The sequence below is a fragment of the Daphnia pulicaria genome, chromosome 7 (genome assembly GCF_021234035.1).
Source record: "Daphnia pulicaria isolate SC F1-1A chromosome 7, SC_F0-13Bv2, whole genome shotgun sequence".
Lineage (NCBI taxonomy): Eukaryota > Metazoa > Arthropoda > Branchiopoda > Diplostraca > Daphniidae > Daphnia > Daphnia pulicaria.
In genome coordinates this window covers 2,605,023-2,620,007 of record NC_060919.1, presented here as the reverse complement: position 1 = coordinate 2,620,007, position 14,985 = coordinate 2,605,023, and the positions used below count along the sequence as shown (strand labels likewise).

General features: G+C 42.5%; 7 protein-coding genes across 9 annotated transcripts in view; 5 read left to right on the top strand and 2 right to left on the bottom strand.

Moving 5' to 3' along the window:
• LOC124349621 (LIM homeobox transcription factor 1-alpha-like) overlaps positions 1-14,985 on the top strand; it is a 947,038-nt gene that overhangs the window by 225,782 nt on the left and 706,271 nt on the right. The gene's annotated exons all lie outside the window — the stretch shown is intronic.
• LOC124348485 (alpha-(1,3)-fucosyltransferase C-like) lies at positions 1,077-2,123 on the top strand. Its single transcript, XM_046798705.1, has one exon. The coding sequence runs from the start codon at positions 1,077-1,079 to the stop codon at positions 2,121-2,123; it is 1,047 nt and encodes a 348-aa protein (XP_046654661.1).
• On the bottom strand, positions 6,075-7,398 carry LOC124349807 (N-acetylneuraminate 9-O-acetyltransferase-like). The gene is made up of 3 exons (XM_046800659.1): positions 6,988-7,398; positions 6,409-6,917; positions 6,075-6,355 (listed from the first exon to the last, which is right to left on the bottom strand). The coding sequence occupies exons 1-3, from the start codon at positions 7,396-7,398 to the stop codon at positions 6,139-6,141; spliced, it is 1,137 nt and encodes a 378-aa protein (XP_046656615.1). The 3' UTR covers positions 6,075-6,138.
• LOC124349742 (glycoprotein-N-acetylgalactosamine 3-beta-galactosyltransferase 1-like) lies at positions 7,527-9,097 on the top strand. Of its 2 annotated transcripts, XM_046800562.1 has the most exons (6): positions 7,527-8,067; positions 8,140-8,278; positions 8,369-8,490; positions 8,565-8,672; positions 8,735-8,880; positions 8,950-9,097. In XM_046800562.1, exons 1-6 carry the CDS (start codon positions 7,527-7,529, stop codon positions 9,052-9,054), a joined length of 1,161 nt encoding a protein of 386 aa, XP_046656518.1. In that variant the 3' UTR covers positions 9,055-9,097. The 2 variants fall into 2 exon arrangements, with proteins under 2 accessions (XP_046656518.1, XP_046656517.1); XM_046800561.1 differs by having other exon boundaries at positions 8,140-8,490.
• On the top strand, positions 9,609-10,571 carry LOC124348480 (lactosylceramide 4-alpha-galactosyltransferase-like). Its single transcript, XM_046798704.1, has one exon. It carries the CDS (start codon positions 9,609-9,611, stop codon positions 10,569-10,571), a length of 963 nt encoding a protein of 320 aa, XP_046654660.1.
• On the top strand, positions 10,701-11,714 carry LOC124348479 (lactosylceramide 4-alpha-galactosyltransferase-like). The gene has a single exon (XM_046798703.1). The coding sequence runs from the start codon at positions 10,701-10,703 to the stop codon at positions 11,712-11,714; it is 1,014 nt and encodes a 337-aa protein (XP_046654659.1).
• Positions 11,825-14,001, bottom strand: LOC124349708 (3-galactosyl-N-acetylglucosaminide 4-alpha-L-fucosyltransferase FUT3-like). 2 transcript variants are annotated; one of them, XM_046800506.1, is made up of 2 exons: positions 13,276-14,001; positions 11,825-13,195 (listed from the first exon to the last, which is right to left on the bottom strand). In XM_046800506.1, the coding sequence occupies exon 2, from the start codon at positions 13,159-13,161 to the stop codon at positions 11,833-11,835; it is 1,329 nt and encodes a 442-aa protein (XP_046656462.1). In that variant the 5' UTR covers positions 13,162-13,195; positions 13,276-14,001; the 3' UTR covers positions 11,825-11,832. The 2 variants fall into 2 exon arrangements, with proteins under 2 accessions (XP_046656462.1, XP_046656463.1); XM_046800507.1 differs by having other exon boundaries at positions 11,825-13,184.

Here is a 14,985-nt window from a genome sequence, read left to right as displayed (position 1 = left end):
ATTTGGATCCGTGTTGTTCTCGCATCCACGAAAACAGTCAAAAGCGGATGTGTCACATTATCGCGAATATAAACTGTATCCCACTTGCTGGCCGACACGATTGGAATGGTGCGCTGACTTGGGTTCTATATCACTCCGACTGTTTGAGATTATTATAACATATTAGGGTAGTAAAAAGACTGCTGGACTTTTACGTTATAACAGGATAACCATGCAAATGCATTAAATCAGACGATATTTTAAAAAGTGAAACAGATATACAAAGATGGCATACCGCGCTAAATGCGTGATGGAAATCAAGTAAACATGAGGAAATCGGGAATCACGATGAATATAGAAAATTTATCCTAGCTTTTTTCGGGATAAAAAATTTCCTACCTTATTAGACTTTCAGTCTTTTGTTAATCTTAATTTCGATAGTAATCAAAATATCTGGACTGCTTGAATGAATTATTGGGGTAATTACGCCATTGAAATCACTGGCATTTCGTTGTCCGATAAGAGAGTCGTCCGCAAATGTTGCAGTCCGGTTACCGGACTATGATTATGTAAAAAATAATCGACTGTGGAAATCCATTTCAACACTTACGGCTCGTCAGCAAGCTCCGTGGATGGAAAAAGATTCGTCTGTTTCATCTCGCAATTCATTTGTTTCTGCGTTCTGACGTCTTTATGTTTTACTTTAAGTGGGCTTAAGATGTTAAATTGACTTTAGCTAGGTAGCCTATATAATTGCGGTTAATGTGAAATTGATCACGATGGAAATTCTTGTCAGTCGACTAGCTCGGATGTGCCTGCCCTTGTCTAGAGTATGTAACAAATTGAATTCTAGAACAATCAGCAGGTGGTCTTTCCTCGCCGTGGTATCTTTTGTTATTCTTCTTCTGTATTTTAAATTATTTCACCATCCGCTGGTGATGAAGTTACACTTCGATGGCAACGTAAAGCATCAACGCCAGCAGCAACTTGATTCTGATAAGCCGATTTCAAATTTGCCGCCTACACCACCAAGTCAAAAAATGAAAAGGATTCTATTTTGGACGACTTTCTTTCACTGGAAAGATTTCGATTTCGGTATGGGGCAGGAGCCGTTCGTCCGGGCCGGATGTCGCGTCACCAACTGCATGACGACAGACGACCGAAATTTCCTCAACGACAGCGACGCTCTTCTCTTCCACCCCATCAACTACGATCCGGTCGGCGACGTGCCTCCGCACAGGAATCCTCACCAACGTTACGTGTTCCTGTTTTACGAAGCCGAAACATCCGGCAGGATTTATCCCGTTTTCCAGCATCCAGCGGCTCGTGAAGGATTTTTCAACTGGACGATGACTTACCGTCGGGACTCGGATGTTTATTCACCCCAACCGTACGGAATTTTACGACGGAAGAATAGGACTTCGTCGATATTAGACAGAGAGACTTTGCCTGTCCAATTGGCTCCGGGATTATTGCCGCCTGATCCGGCAGTGTTCCTAGAAACGCTAATGAATAACACTAATAGCAGTGGGAGGAGTGATGATCATTTGGTGAGTAAGAAAACAAAGAAAATCGCCTGGTTCGTCTCCAAGTGCTGGACTCAAAGCCGCCGCGAGAATTTCTTCCGCCAACTGTTTGAATTCTATCCGTCGATCGACGTCTATGGCGAATGCGGAATCAAAGGGCTGGATTGTCAACCTTGGAAGAGCCTTGAGTGCGACAAGATTATTGGCGATTACAAATTCTACATCGCAGCGGAAAATAGCTTCTGCCCCGATTACGTCACGGAGAAATTCTACCGGGCTCTCCAAGTTGGCGCCGTGCCCATCGTTTACGGGGGCTCCGATTATTCCGCCTACGCCCCACCGTATTCGTTCATCCACGCTGCCGATTTCCAGTCGCCGAAAGACCTGGCCGATTACCTCTTCCTACTGGATCAAAATCCCAAGCTCTACGCCAGGTATTTGGAATGGAAGAAGGACTGGATTGTGGATCGACAGCCGTTTGACGGCTGGTGTTCCCTTTGCGAGAAACTCAATCATCCGGATGCTAACCAAACGTCTAAAAGTTACCAAGACATTGCCAAGTGGTGGTTTGATGATATCCTTTGCCTTCCGAAGTCGTCAATATCGATTATCACATAATTAATCGTTATAATGTAGGATATTGTATACCGTAGTATTTTCCGAACAATAACGCTTTTTATAGCTTTGTCTTCGCTTATGCTGTACGTTGGAAACTCTCAATCTATCAACGAAAGCATCAATTTTAAAATACATGTCTTTGTATACGTGGAAAGTAGTAGAAGTATAGATCAGAAGCAGCCGTAAAATTACTTGATGATTCGATAAAAGCAACTCGCTGTTTACACTGAAACACTACCTATACGACTTGATGCTTGTTAAAGCGTTATAGCCTTCGATCTTGGATTTTGGGTTGACATCTTTCGTGGCATGATGGCTTCCACAGGACGGCCGCAAAGCGGTTTGCCTGGACAAAATGATTGCACCCGTCAACAACAATTGCCTGGTCTACTCTTTCGACATCAATAATATCAAATATCATATTTTTAATCAGAGAACGTTTGACGTTGTTGAACTTTAATTGAAACCTACTATGTGATCAAACGTTACCACCCGATCGAACAATATTCGAACATTCGATTCAAGAAACATATAAGAACAAAAAGACAAAGTTGATTATTGCGAAAGGGGGGGGGGGGTCTTAAGAGTCATTGAATCTAAAATAATTATATCTAAGGAACAAACGCAATGTAAGTCTGTTTCAAGGTCAAAGAAATATTAAAATAATTCATCTTCCCTGCACATCCTTTGCAATAATAATGCCATTAACGAGGAAAGATGTGTCTTTAAAATTGCCTTTATAGACCACGTTATTTTGTTTAGACCTTCTTATTATGGCATGGTGATTAGGCTATTCGTCAAAACACCTGGCCTTGCTGTTGGTCTGACACGTATACACAAACTTGAAAATACTATGGCGGCCAATAAGGGGTCATTGAGTGATGGTGCTACCACTCCACATTGTACACACCCTTCCAAACTAGGCCTAGTTATAGAACTTCGAGTAATTGATATTACATTCAAGCCCAAGGATATAATGGGTAGAGTATATCCACGTTTTCAAGGTTAGAGCTTTATTGGCATGGCTTATACAAGCAGCACGCTAAATCACGTCCATATGCTAGTAGTTTGACAATTTTACTAGGCAAACCAAGATTGCAGTAATACAACATAAGTACGAGTCAAACTAACACGGAGAAGAATTCAGCGGACAAGATGGCGCCTTTGAAAACTTGGCGACAATTATTACCGAAGTCAGGATTGGCGTTCTGTGGAATCAGTCCAGTCAGTGACTTTTTCAAATATTGGTTATTATTTTATTAACATCAGATTACGTCAACGCCAATCGATTGCGTCATCGAACTTATGTCGAATGTCTGCGAAAATTTGAGACAAAAAATGAAGTATATTATTAGGATTAATCCTACACATACATATTGTTGAACTTTTTAGTGGGAGCTTCTTACATTAATCCATGATTATAATGCTATCGAAGGGGCAACCCGTGTCCATGAAGAGGTAGATTTAGGCCTAGAATACTTGCCGAAGCCCACGGCGACTCAAGAGTTTTTTTCTCCTAAAATCTAGATTATCTTGTACCCGCTTGTAACCCTATAGACGGGTAAATGTAGGAATTGCCTTTCGAAAGACCAGCGTAGGTTCTCTGATCGACAAATAACAACCGACACGTGCATAATAACCTGGCTAGTAACAGCACCTATGATGAACTTCAAGGTGAACTTCCCATCTATGCGTATAGTGATGCATAGCAAAAAAGTGAGTAGCCTATAGGGTTTTCAACTGAATTCTTTTTGAGGGACGGGCCATCGCTCATGAGCATGCATGAATAGAACGTACAGTGCGTATTAGACAAGATCCTTGTATAATAAAATAATTGCCTTGCACCGCCTTGCACGCATATTTATTCTATGTCGGTCGTTAGATTATATCATCGGGTTTTCCTGGAATCGCATAGCAAGGATCATCGTTTTTTTTTTTAAATCTAACTCGAGGTGAAAAGTTGTGGGCCCTATAAATGAGTTGTATTGCTTGAATCTGATTGGTCTGTTTGAATTGTAGCTGTAGTATTTCAGCGATGAAAACCGAATAAATTTGTCAGCTATTCTGTATTAGTCATTGAGCATTCTCGGGAACAGTTATTAGGTCTCGACTCTATCTCTCAGTGTTTGAAGCACCAATTTATTAAATTAAGCCTTAGCCAAAACCCAAAAATATTTGTGATGGAGTCTTCCGACAATAATTGCATAGGCAAGATATCGTCATTCAACATCTAGCTAAGACGGGAAATTTCCGGGGTAGAAAATCGGTACATTTATTGACAAAAGAAAATCATCAAATTGTTGATAATACACAGGAAAGTCAGACCATACCATGGGGCTTTTAAGGAACTCCACAACATCTCGAATTTCCAGTGTCATATTTCCCTTTAATACCAAGTATCCAACTTACCGTTTAAGTTTTCAACTCTTTCTCGGACGCCCCTTTGTAAAATTGCTTTATCTGATTGGCAGCACTTGTTTTATCATTTTAATCCAGTGGATCCTTCAGTGTAACCAAGTAAGTTTATCAAGAAGATCAAGAAGGTTCCATCAATATTGTCCTCATTAATTCATGGACTATGTGTTATATTTCCAGTCAGTAATTCCAGGTGATGTTTATGAACGTATAACGAACAATTGTTTGTATTCAGACAAATAGGCCTACCACTCGTGACACTCCGGAGGTTGATCGAGCAACCTGCTGTCAGCTCCCCAATCAGACTGCGGACATTTGTGGCCGACCGAGTTGCACTTTGCCATGTGCACAGCCGCTTAAAAGCTACTTCAGCACAAAATCCAGTTCTGGTCAAGATAAAGACAAAGCCTTTTTCATAGAAACGTCGGGCAACGGTGCGCTCAGTTATCGACAGGCTTGCGCCGTCGAGTCCCTTGCCTTGCATAATCCGAATTCAAAAGTCAACGTATACTTTTTACGGATGTGAAAATCAACGCCGATCTCGATACCGTGCAGCAACTCATGGAGAACTACGCCAACGTCCAACTTATCGACATCAAGGTGGATGAATACATGGCCGGAACACTGATGGAGCATTGGTACCAGTGCACAGATTGGCGTAAAGGAACGTATCACGTCAACAATCTGAGTAACGCGCTCCGATTGCTGACCGTTTACAAATTCGGTGGTTATTATTTTGATCTTGACGTCATTTCTGTGCGCCCCGTCACGTCCTATCGCAATTTCGTTGCCGCCGTCGACCGCGAAATTGTCAACAACAATGTGATTCATGCGGATGCAAAACATCGGTTCATTGAACTTGCCATCAAAGACTTTGTCACCAACTTCAGGTAATTATATAGTAAATGTGATATCTGTTTAATATATTCGTTTTTTAACTTGGTGGATCAGTATTTCGCTAGATCAGTTTTAACTTAAGTGAAAATGTCTCGAGACCTTCCAATGGCACGTATAAACGGTCTATAATTATTCTTGTTAATAGGCCAGACTTGTGGGGTAACAACGGACCTGCTTTGATTTTCCGCGTCTTGAAAAAGTGGTGCAACTCCGAGGACCATAAATCGCTAGAATACGTCACCTGTCCTGGATTTAATGTCCTTCCGGGACCGTCGTTTCATCCAGTCCATCACTTCGAGATGCAAAAATTATTCGATGAACCAATGGCCAACGAAACGGAAGAAATGCCCATCAGTTGGCTAACGGAGGACGTTGTGGGTGTCCACCTTTGGAACAGGATGAACAAAGATGACCCAATCTACAAGAACGAGAAACATCCGTACAAACGGCTGGTTCGAGATCATTGCCCTCTCATTTTTTCCATCATTCCAGAAATATTTTGAAGAATATAATAGCACACAGCTTTAAAAATAATTTTTTTTTAATTAAACGTCATATTTTGGAAAATCCAGCAAAGGTTTGAATAATTATATAGTCCTATTAAAGGTTCAAATCCATCAACTTTTGTGGTCAAACTCGAAAACAAACATCAGGAAATTGTCGCATTACAATAATAAAGAAACGATACATTAAAACAATGAATTCAATTCATGTCAAATTCCTTGTTGCACAAGTCATTGTAGAGAAACTGAGTCATCTGCTGCAACGCCACGTAACCGGCGTGAATGTAATCCTTGCAGTTGATGTAGGCGACGCTCATGAAATCTTTGACGCGCTCGAATCGATGATGAAGTTTGCACGCACGAACGGCTTCCTCGGCGATCACGTCACTCGAATCCCACACTGCTACACCACTTCCCCTGTTTATGATTTGACGTTTCAGGTACAAATTGATAAAAATTTAGATTCTTACCTCAGGATTCGGCGGGCGATTTGGTTGCAAAGTTGCAGCTTCTCTTTAAATATGACGCGATTGGCTCCGTCGTTGCCGGCAAAGAAATCAAATGTCGTGTATTGGTTTAGCCAAATGATTTTGCGGGCGTCGACATCGTCACTGGAAAATCCCCTGCCTGGGTTTTGACTGGGTGAAATAAATTCCTGGAAAAGTGGAACGAGATCCTCGAGCCCCTTCTCATACCAAAGATGGTCGTCTCCTTCTTGCTGCAAAATGTCCCATGACGCCATTCCAAGTAGAAGGACGTCAGGCGGATAATCACTGCTGTTATGGTTCTGGCCTTGAACAACAACACGACCCTGAAGTATAGCAATCCATCGGTGGAGGTCATCGACCACTCTTCCGGCGATCAGCGGACGCCAACGGAAACTGACTATCAAATCGCCAAACAACGAACTGATCACATCGGCGTCCTTGTGCCTAGCCGTTGGGTCGATGTCCGATTGGCGGTCGTAATCCGGAAACAACTGAATTAATAAATCACACACAATTATTGATGAGCGGATGATGGTAATATGATAGGAAATTTGATTTTACTTTGATGAAACTGAGGTACAGAATGCGCACTCTGGAATCACCGACGAAAGCGATGTGGAATTTATTCCGGCGTCCATTCTTCACTAGCGCCAACGAGGAATTATCGTCGTTCTTACTGGCGGATAGCCCATCTAAACACGACACAGTATCTTCTAACTTGTAGTGATGAAGTCGACATGACTGCCGTTGTCTTACACTTAAAAAACCTCGGTTCGTTTGCTCACTGCTGTACTGAATTCCGTCAAGGATTCCATCCGTGCACATTGGTGAAACGTCCTGTTCGTCTCTAGAGGCTATTCTAAAAATCCTGTTGAAATGAAAAGTTATCGCCAGCAGCACCACTGTAAACATTATCACAAAAGGAATCGATTTGCTGATGAAGACTCCTCTCACGTTCCAGTAAGTTGACATGATGACGTGAATTTTCAAGTTAGTTTTTGCCACATTTTCTGTTGATTCTATTTCAAGTCTGAATTGTAAACACTATAAGTTGTAGTATTCTTCAGTGGAAACCAGAAATTTCTTCTCAAACTATATAGATGCACGCCTCCAGTAAATTACACTCAAGCTCAAGATCACGCATTAAACACTCAAATTTAAAAACACTCCGCCCCTTTTGCCTTCGTAGAAGTAGTTACACCGAGTCCACGAAACTGCCAGCAGCATCAAATACCACGTTAAGAAGTTTTCTATTTTTGATTGATGCAGTTGCTCCGACCCAAACCTTATTCCGACAAAAGAATCGGACTGTAAATTATTTTTGTGAACAAATAAACATCTCATATACTAAGATGAAGATGCGATTTTTCAAAATCAATTTGAGTTTATCTTGTTTACGCTACTGGTGGATTGTTACTGTGTTCCTCGGTTGCTGTTCCCTTATCGGAAGGTTTCTACCGCTCAACCGCACTGCAGTTTCAATTGGGGATGTAATAACTCATTCCGCTAGTCCGCCAATCCAGCAGCATCGAATTCTCTGCTGGATTCCCATATCTGCTAAAAGTAAGTTTCGAGCCCAGCTGATTCAGAAGACTTGGGGCAAACAATGCGACGTGTTGCTCTTTCTAAGTTCACAAGCAGGTATACATCATTTAAAAAAAAAAAAAAAATCTTCAGTTGTTTAAATGTTATTAATTAGTCAATAAGTTGCAGATGCTTCAATTCCAGCGATTGGTCTGCCAGTCGAAGATGCCTACAGCACTTTGTGGGGAAAGACATCCGAAGGGTTGAAATATATTTACGAGAACCACTTAAACGAGGCCGATTGGTTTATTAAAGCTGATGATGACACGTATATAATAGACTCTCACCTCTCAATGACACTATATAGCTATTCAGCTGTCACATTTGATTCTATTAGATTTATTCTTTTTTTTTTCAGGTATGTTGTCGTGGATAATTTGAGGCAGTTCCTTATGTCTCATGACATTTCCTTGCCGCATTTTCTCGGTTCGCGATTCGCCCACAATCGACTCCTCAAAGGATATTTTGGAGGCGGAGCCGGTATATATACTTGCGCCAACCAATTTCCGCTTGCTGGATTATGTATCATGCGAATTATTATTTTTAATTAACAGGTTACGTAATGACTAGAGAGACCATACGGATATTCGTCGAACACGTTTATAATAACGGGTTCGATATGTGCATCAGCGGCCACAATGGAGAAGAAGATTCTTATCTCGGTTAGAAAATATTTTGGAAAAATAATAAAAGATTAATTCTTGATATAGTGCTGATTGTATAGCTATGTGCCTCGAGGTATTCGACGTCATTTTTGGTGACACCCGAGATTGCAACGGCGCCGAAAGATTTCTTCAGTTGAGTCTTCACAACCTCTACCGCCCTTTTGATTATCAGGCAACCCTTCGCGCCTTCTTCCCATCGAAATTGGTAATTGTTATATAACACAGACAGTCCGACATTAGTTGTTATAATGAGACCATTTTTTAAAACAACAAGGGAATCGATTGTTGCTCGAACCAAACAATTTCCTTCCATCCAGTTAAGGACGAGCAACTTTTAGAATATGATTACCTCGTCAGGTATAATCAACTCATCAATTGAATACGACGTTCAAAATAATCTTGATTTATTTCCGTTGAATTCATTGCGCTAATTCTAATACATTGATTTTACAATGCTACATTTTACGCTTGCTTAATACTGTATATTGATTTCACTCCAGCACATCGTTGATTGGGCGTGTCATGCACTACATCAACCATCACTCCGCCCCCTTGGTAAGTCCCCCGTAAGGAAATGTTGCGGCTGCCGAAAGCAAAAATAATAAAATAAATCGCCAAATGATTTTCTTTGGTATGAAAGGGCACGGACGAGAGACGTCTTATCTTCAACTAGAAGAAGATTCAATAGTTGTAGATTGCTGTCGTTTAAACCCTGGTCGTGTTAGGATTACCTAAAAAATTTCGCAGGATTCAACGGACATGTTGACCCCAAAGAAATTGTTCAGACTGTTTTTTCGTTCCGTTCTTTTAGTGTTCCTGATAGTTTTGGCACATTTCAGCATCCGAACTCCAAGTTTCGCTAGTATTAAACACAAAGTGCTGTGCGTTGGCGATTTCCTCGTTTCATCACCAGCTGATGCAGATGGTCTAGTCATGCAGAACGATATTCTGCCCAGTCAATGGAAACCACTGGACAGCAACATACCCGCAAACTTGATCGATCGGCGCATTTTCTTCCACGAAACGAGCGGTAAAGCCGATCTGAATTGGCAGCAGTGCTGTGCCGTGGAATCGGCAGCCAAACACAATCACGACCGACTCGTCCAACTCTTTCTCCGACCGAGATCGACTGCTGGCAGTGATGAATCGTCTAGTCCTTTTCCCTCGACATCAACGTTTTACAGGCCACCCTGGTTAGAGGTCCTTTCGCAATACCCTAACGTGGCTGCCATTTTAGTCAACGAGGATCATTACTTTGCTGGAAGCCCATTGCAAGATTGGTACGAAAAGGGCCAATGGCTCAAGAGCCCATACCAAGTCGCTCACCTGTCCGACTACATCCGCATCCTGACGCTCAACAAGGGAGGCGGACTCTACCTGGACACGGACATCCTGACTCTCAAAGCTTACCAGGGCGATCATTTCCGCAACTGCTTGTCTTACGACAGTTCCGACATGGGAGTCATTAGCAACGGTGTAATGCATTTGGAACGCGGCCACTGGCTGACGGTTCAAATGATGCGGTTGATGGCCGAAGAATACGACCCATCGGAAATGGTTTTTCACGGCTCGCAAGCCGTCAGTTTCTTGATGCATTCTTCCTGCGCAATAATTCAAGGAGACCCGTCGTCCAACACTTGCAAGGACATCAATCTCCTCTCGTCTAATTTCTTCTTCCTGATCGAGAGGCCATTTTCTGACGTTCTCTACGACAAGTTGAGCAATTCGACGAATGGCATTTTATCTCAAATTAAAAGAAGCTACGGCGTTCATTTGTGGAATTCGGAAAAGGCGAATAGACAGCGTCCGTTTTTAGCAACGGATAGCATTTTGGGGGCTCTAGCTCAAATTCATTGTCCGTTGACTGTAGCCAAAGCATCTCAATTTCATTCTTAATTATAAATCTAACTTTCATTTCTCCGGCCTCAGTAGCTTGCGGCCTTTTTTTTAGTTGTAAAGGAAAAACTCCTCCAGTGCAATTCGTTCTAAAAAGTTCTGCCCAATAATAGTCGACTGTTGTTCACGATGCTTACATTCCCCATTAGATTGCGGTTAAGAAAAACGTGCAAAGATGTCGCAAAAATAGTTATTACCACACTCGTCACATTGCTAATAGTCTATTACTTGATTATTCCATCCAATCATCGCCAGCAAAGTGTCAACATCAACGCCGATGGTCGGCGAATCTTTTTCCACGAGACGAGCGGCCGAGGAAACCTCAACTTCCGACAATGTTGCGCCATTGAATCGGTGGCGAAACACAATTCCGGCAGACCCGTCCAACTTCTCATCTCTGGTGACCGCCTGGACGATTCAACTGGCCCCTGGATGGACATTCTCAAAGATCACTACGCCAACGTGGCCGTCTTTTTGGTGGACAATGGCAATTACTTTAGCGGCTCACCGTTGCAGAAGTGGTACGAGAATGGCGAGTGGCGAGACAGTCGATTCCGGACGGCCCATCTCTCCGATTACATCCGGCTCGTCTCCCTGTACAGACACGGTGGCCTCTACATGGACCTGGACTACGTCGTGTTGAAGCCGCTGGACGAGAAACTGTTGCACAATGTCTTGCTGGTCGAAGGTGCTGACGGGAAACAGTTGAACAACGGCGTCATTCACTTTGAGCCTGGACATCGACTCATCAAGGAACTTATCCAGTATCTTGCAGCTGAATATGATCCGGAGGATTATTATTTGCATGGTCCTACAGCGCTAACTAACGTCTACATTCGACTATGCAGCAGCAATAACGGCACTGCTGGTCGAATCAAGAGGAAATCTTCCGTGTGCCCGGATGTCAGCCTTTTGTCTTACAAACATTTCTGTCCGATAGGTCCACCATTTTGGCATTTGTATTTCGAGGAGGCGTCTCGCCAGTCGCTTTCCATGATCAATTCGAGTTACGGTGTCCATTTGTGGAATTTCCTCTCGTCCAACGAGCCCATCCGGATGGGAACGCGGCAGCTGTACGCCATCCTGGCGGCTGAACATTGCCCAATCACTGCCAACAGATTCAACCAATTTATAGCGACATAACTTGTGTATTTTTGGAAAATAAAATTTCATGTATACCTTTACACTTAAATAAGAAGTCGAATCGTTTACTACATATAATATTATAATAACTATAAAATTAAACACATAACAAATCCAATCAGAAATAATTGGTCCTGTCGTTTTCACACGGCCCGTCGTCAATCCACCACTGCTTGATGTCGGGGTAGACTTTGGCCGGAAGGGTTTCATCGTGAGCCATCCGGCACAAATCACACCAGCCATCCATGGCCGGAAGAGAGACTCGGTAATGATTTTTCCACTGAAAATAGCCGGCGTAAAGCTCTTCCGAACTGTTTAACAACAACAAATACTCGGCCAGTTGTTTGGGCGACGAGAAATCCAGGGCGTTGATAAACGAATGCGGCGGAGCGAAACGATCGTATTCCGCACCACCGAGAACGATCGGCACCGTGTCAAACTGCAGCGTTCGGTAAAATTTTTCGGTGACGTAATCCGGGCACCAAGAGTTCTCGAACGCCAAATAAAATTTGTACTGGGCTCGAAGTGCGCGGATTTCTTCGCAATTGGCCGGGTCATCCGCCGAGTCACAAATGGAAGTGACCTGCTGCTCTTTCCCGCACCTGCCGTAAATGTCGACGGGAATATGCTGGCCGAGTTGACGGGCGTATTCCTCTCGCTGGATGGGAGTGTCGCAGTGCGACACGAACCAGGCCACCAATTTGGTTTTACTTTTGATCCAAGGATAATGACGTGATTCATCTACAAAAGGATTTTGGTCTGCCCTTCTCCTCCTGTCTTCCCTCGTCGTGACTAAAAGTTTTAAAGCCTCGACCGAAGACAATTTCCTCGTTGTATTCCCGTTGTATTGCCGACGACGTGAGACATTAGTTTCAAATCTGGGCGGATATTGGTCGTTTGAATTGTTTTTGGATACAACGGCGCCCAAGAAATCGCGGAGTACAATGTCCGAATCTCTGCGGTAACTCATGGTCCAGTTGAAGTAGTTGTAGCGCGTCCGGTTGTTTCGCAACATGGGAATGTCGACGGTGTTGGCCGGCGACTCCATGACGAAGAAGACGAACCGCTGGTGAGGCAAGCGGTTGACCAGGAAATCGGGCGTCGTCTCGACGGATAGTACAACGACGTCGCTCTGGTTGAACAGAGTCAAATCGGGAGTGAACAAACAAGCCGTCACCGGACATTTGGCTTTGATTAATGGCTGGTCGCCCATTTTCCAACTCCAAGAGCTCCAATATAAAATGATTTTCAATTTCGATTTGTTGCTGATGGACAAAGTTGAAGTCAAAGGCGGCGAAGGTTTCACGGAAAGTGGCGGCAAGGATTGCTGCTGATTCTGCCAAAATAGTTGAGCCACAGTGAAGATTACCATCACGGCGCTAATAATGGCAAGTAGCATCAGTGGCACTCTAGCCCGGCAGATGAATCGAAAGCGACGACAGCTCATCTTCTGTCGGATTTAAATAGTTCCTAGAAACATGCTGGACAACATTTAAATATCGTGATGAAAAGAATCAATTATTGGAGTAAACAACTAACGTTTCAAACTACTAAACTTTACTTTTTCATTTGCGCACTAGAATCCACTTTGAAGAATGTCTGTCGAATTGAATCCTGAATTGTATTTGACTTTGCTCTGAGGACACATGCTGATTGTTGAATTCTGCCGGAGTCGAGTTAATAACTTGTCATCTCATTTTTTTGATTCCATCAAGTCTCAAATGTGGATACTAGTGCGGTCAACTTCAATATCAGAATATTTCTTCCAAGTCTATAGCTCAACCTCCTGGCACTATACACAAGACATTCAAGCCGAAAGGTATAATATACAGCCCGGTCAAGTGCACACAAGAAATCCACGCAACTGTTGCGCTCATTTTATCTATGGTATGTTGAAGTCGATTGAACCCATGTAAGGCTATGTTGAATTACCCTCTAATTATCACTCAATGAAAGTTATTCGATGGCTCGTGGGGTAAATATAACAATAATCTGAATAAAACGATGAAAGATGATAGGGAAAGGATCTTGAAATCATTGCGTATAGCTCAAAGAAAGAAATAACCAAAGCATAATTAAGTACACGATACAATTGCAATCACAGTCGCAATGATTGATGCGTTAAGGTCATCCGTCTCTTCGGACTCCGACCCTGAATTCCGCTCGAATCTTCCATTCGATTCTTCCTCCAGCGTAAAAATGAAAGAGATCATCATTATAAACCCATCATAGTGTTCCCTCCCAATTCGCCTGGCCACAAGGAACTACCACAAGAAATCGTTTTCTAAACTCCTCCCTATAAACCCCAACCTGAAGGCTAAAATGATTTCGCTCACACATTTATTTGACGTCTTGTATGTTAATTTCCAGCCCCTGGCAACGCGTTATATAGGCTCATTCTTTTTACTTGGTGAGTCGGTGGTGAGTGAGAAAGCCTTGACATCAGATGGCGACTTGTGTTTCTATTTATATTTGTCTATAAGTAGGATTTTCCACGTCACAATTTTTGGGAGGCTAAATAGAAAATTTAATGGAGCGCGAATGATTCCTTCCCATATGGAGGCGTTTTGGTATGATCCATTTTCAATACTGCAGTGCAAGTACAGCAAGAGTACAAGACCCACTCACAAACGTACCCCACGTACAGCGCATCTACTAAATGATCCCATCGACCCTGAGCCAATGTCTTGTGCATATATGCTAATAAACGCAGAAGAATTTCGCGACTTTGAACCGCCGGTTCAGATACTCCGCATCTTTCCTCAAGATTCTAAATAAAAGGTAAAAATCTCATCTTTTGGACGACATTCGCAAAGAAACTAATTAAATTTGAATTACAAGTTTACTACACATTCGAATTGCAATTGCTACAAGTTCAAAATCCAAGACTGGAGGTGAAACATAATTAATAATATCCATTCTAGACTACATTCCATCCTTTCATTTGCTTGTGGATATTCATTTCCGGAATCTGCATTTGCTTCCCTCTCCCTCACAGCACAGTTTTGGTTGTTTTAATTTAGCTAATATTAATGACATTTTACATTATATTATTTTATTATTATACTCGTGATGGCTGTCAAAGTAGTTAATAGAAAAAAAAAACAATCAATTTTCTGAAGAAAGTTATTGAGAGGAAAAAATGGGAAAAGAATCAAAGGGTTGATTTCCCTACAACTTTGAAAGATTGAAAAGCCAATTACCAGCTCCTAACCTCCTGTATGCACAGCGCGTTAGTGGCGGGAAAGGACGAAGGATTCAGAACTTTTCA

What these genes read in the sequence shown, in the direction of transcription:
- LOC124348485 (XM_046798705.1), top strand. Translation starts at nt 1,077, where the DNA reads ATGGGGCAGGAGCCGTTCGTCCGGGCCGGATGTCGCGTCACCAACTGC.
- LOC124349807 (XM_046800659.1), bottom strand. Translation starts at nt 7,398, where the DNA reads ATGTCAACTTACTGGAACGTGAGAGGAGTCTTCATCAGCAAATCGATT. An exon ending in TGTACCTCAGTTTCATCAAA is followed by an intron (nt 6,918 to 6,987) that starts GTAAAATCAAAT and finishes TTATTAATTCAG; the next exon opens with TTGTTTCCGGATTACGACCG. An exon ending in ATCGCCCGCCGAATCCTGAG is followed by an intron (nt 6,356 to 6,408) that starts GTAAGAATCTAA and finishes AATCATAAACAG; the next exon opens with GGGAAGTGGTGTAGCAGTGT.
- LOC124349742 (XM_046800561.1), top strand. Translation starts at nt 7,527, where the DNA reads ATGCACGCCTCCAGTAAATTACACTCAAGCTCAAGATCACGCATTAAA. An exon ending in CTTTCTAAGTTCACAAGCAG is followed by an intron (nt 8,068 to 8,139) that starts GTATACATCATT and finishes AATAAGTTGCAG; the next exon opens with ATGCTTCAATTCCAGCGATT. An exon ending in CCTTCTTCCCATCGAAATTG is followed by an intron (nt 8,881 to 8,949) that starts GTAATTGTTATA and finishes TAAAACAACAAG; the next exon opens with GGAATCGATTGTTGCTCGAA.
- LOC124348480 (XM_046798704.1), top strand. Translation starts at nt 9,609, where the DNA reads ATGCAGAACGATATTCTGCCCAGTCAATGGAAACCACTGGACAGCAAC.
- LOC124348479 (XM_046798703.1), top strand. Translation starts at nt 10,701, where the DNA reads ATGCTTACATTCCCCATTAGATTGCGGTTAAGAAAAACGTGCAAAGAT.
- LOC124349708 (XM_046800506.1), bottom strand. Translation starts at nt 13,161, where the DNA reads ATGAGCTGTCGTCGCTTTCGATTCATCTGCCGGGCTAGAGTGCCACTG.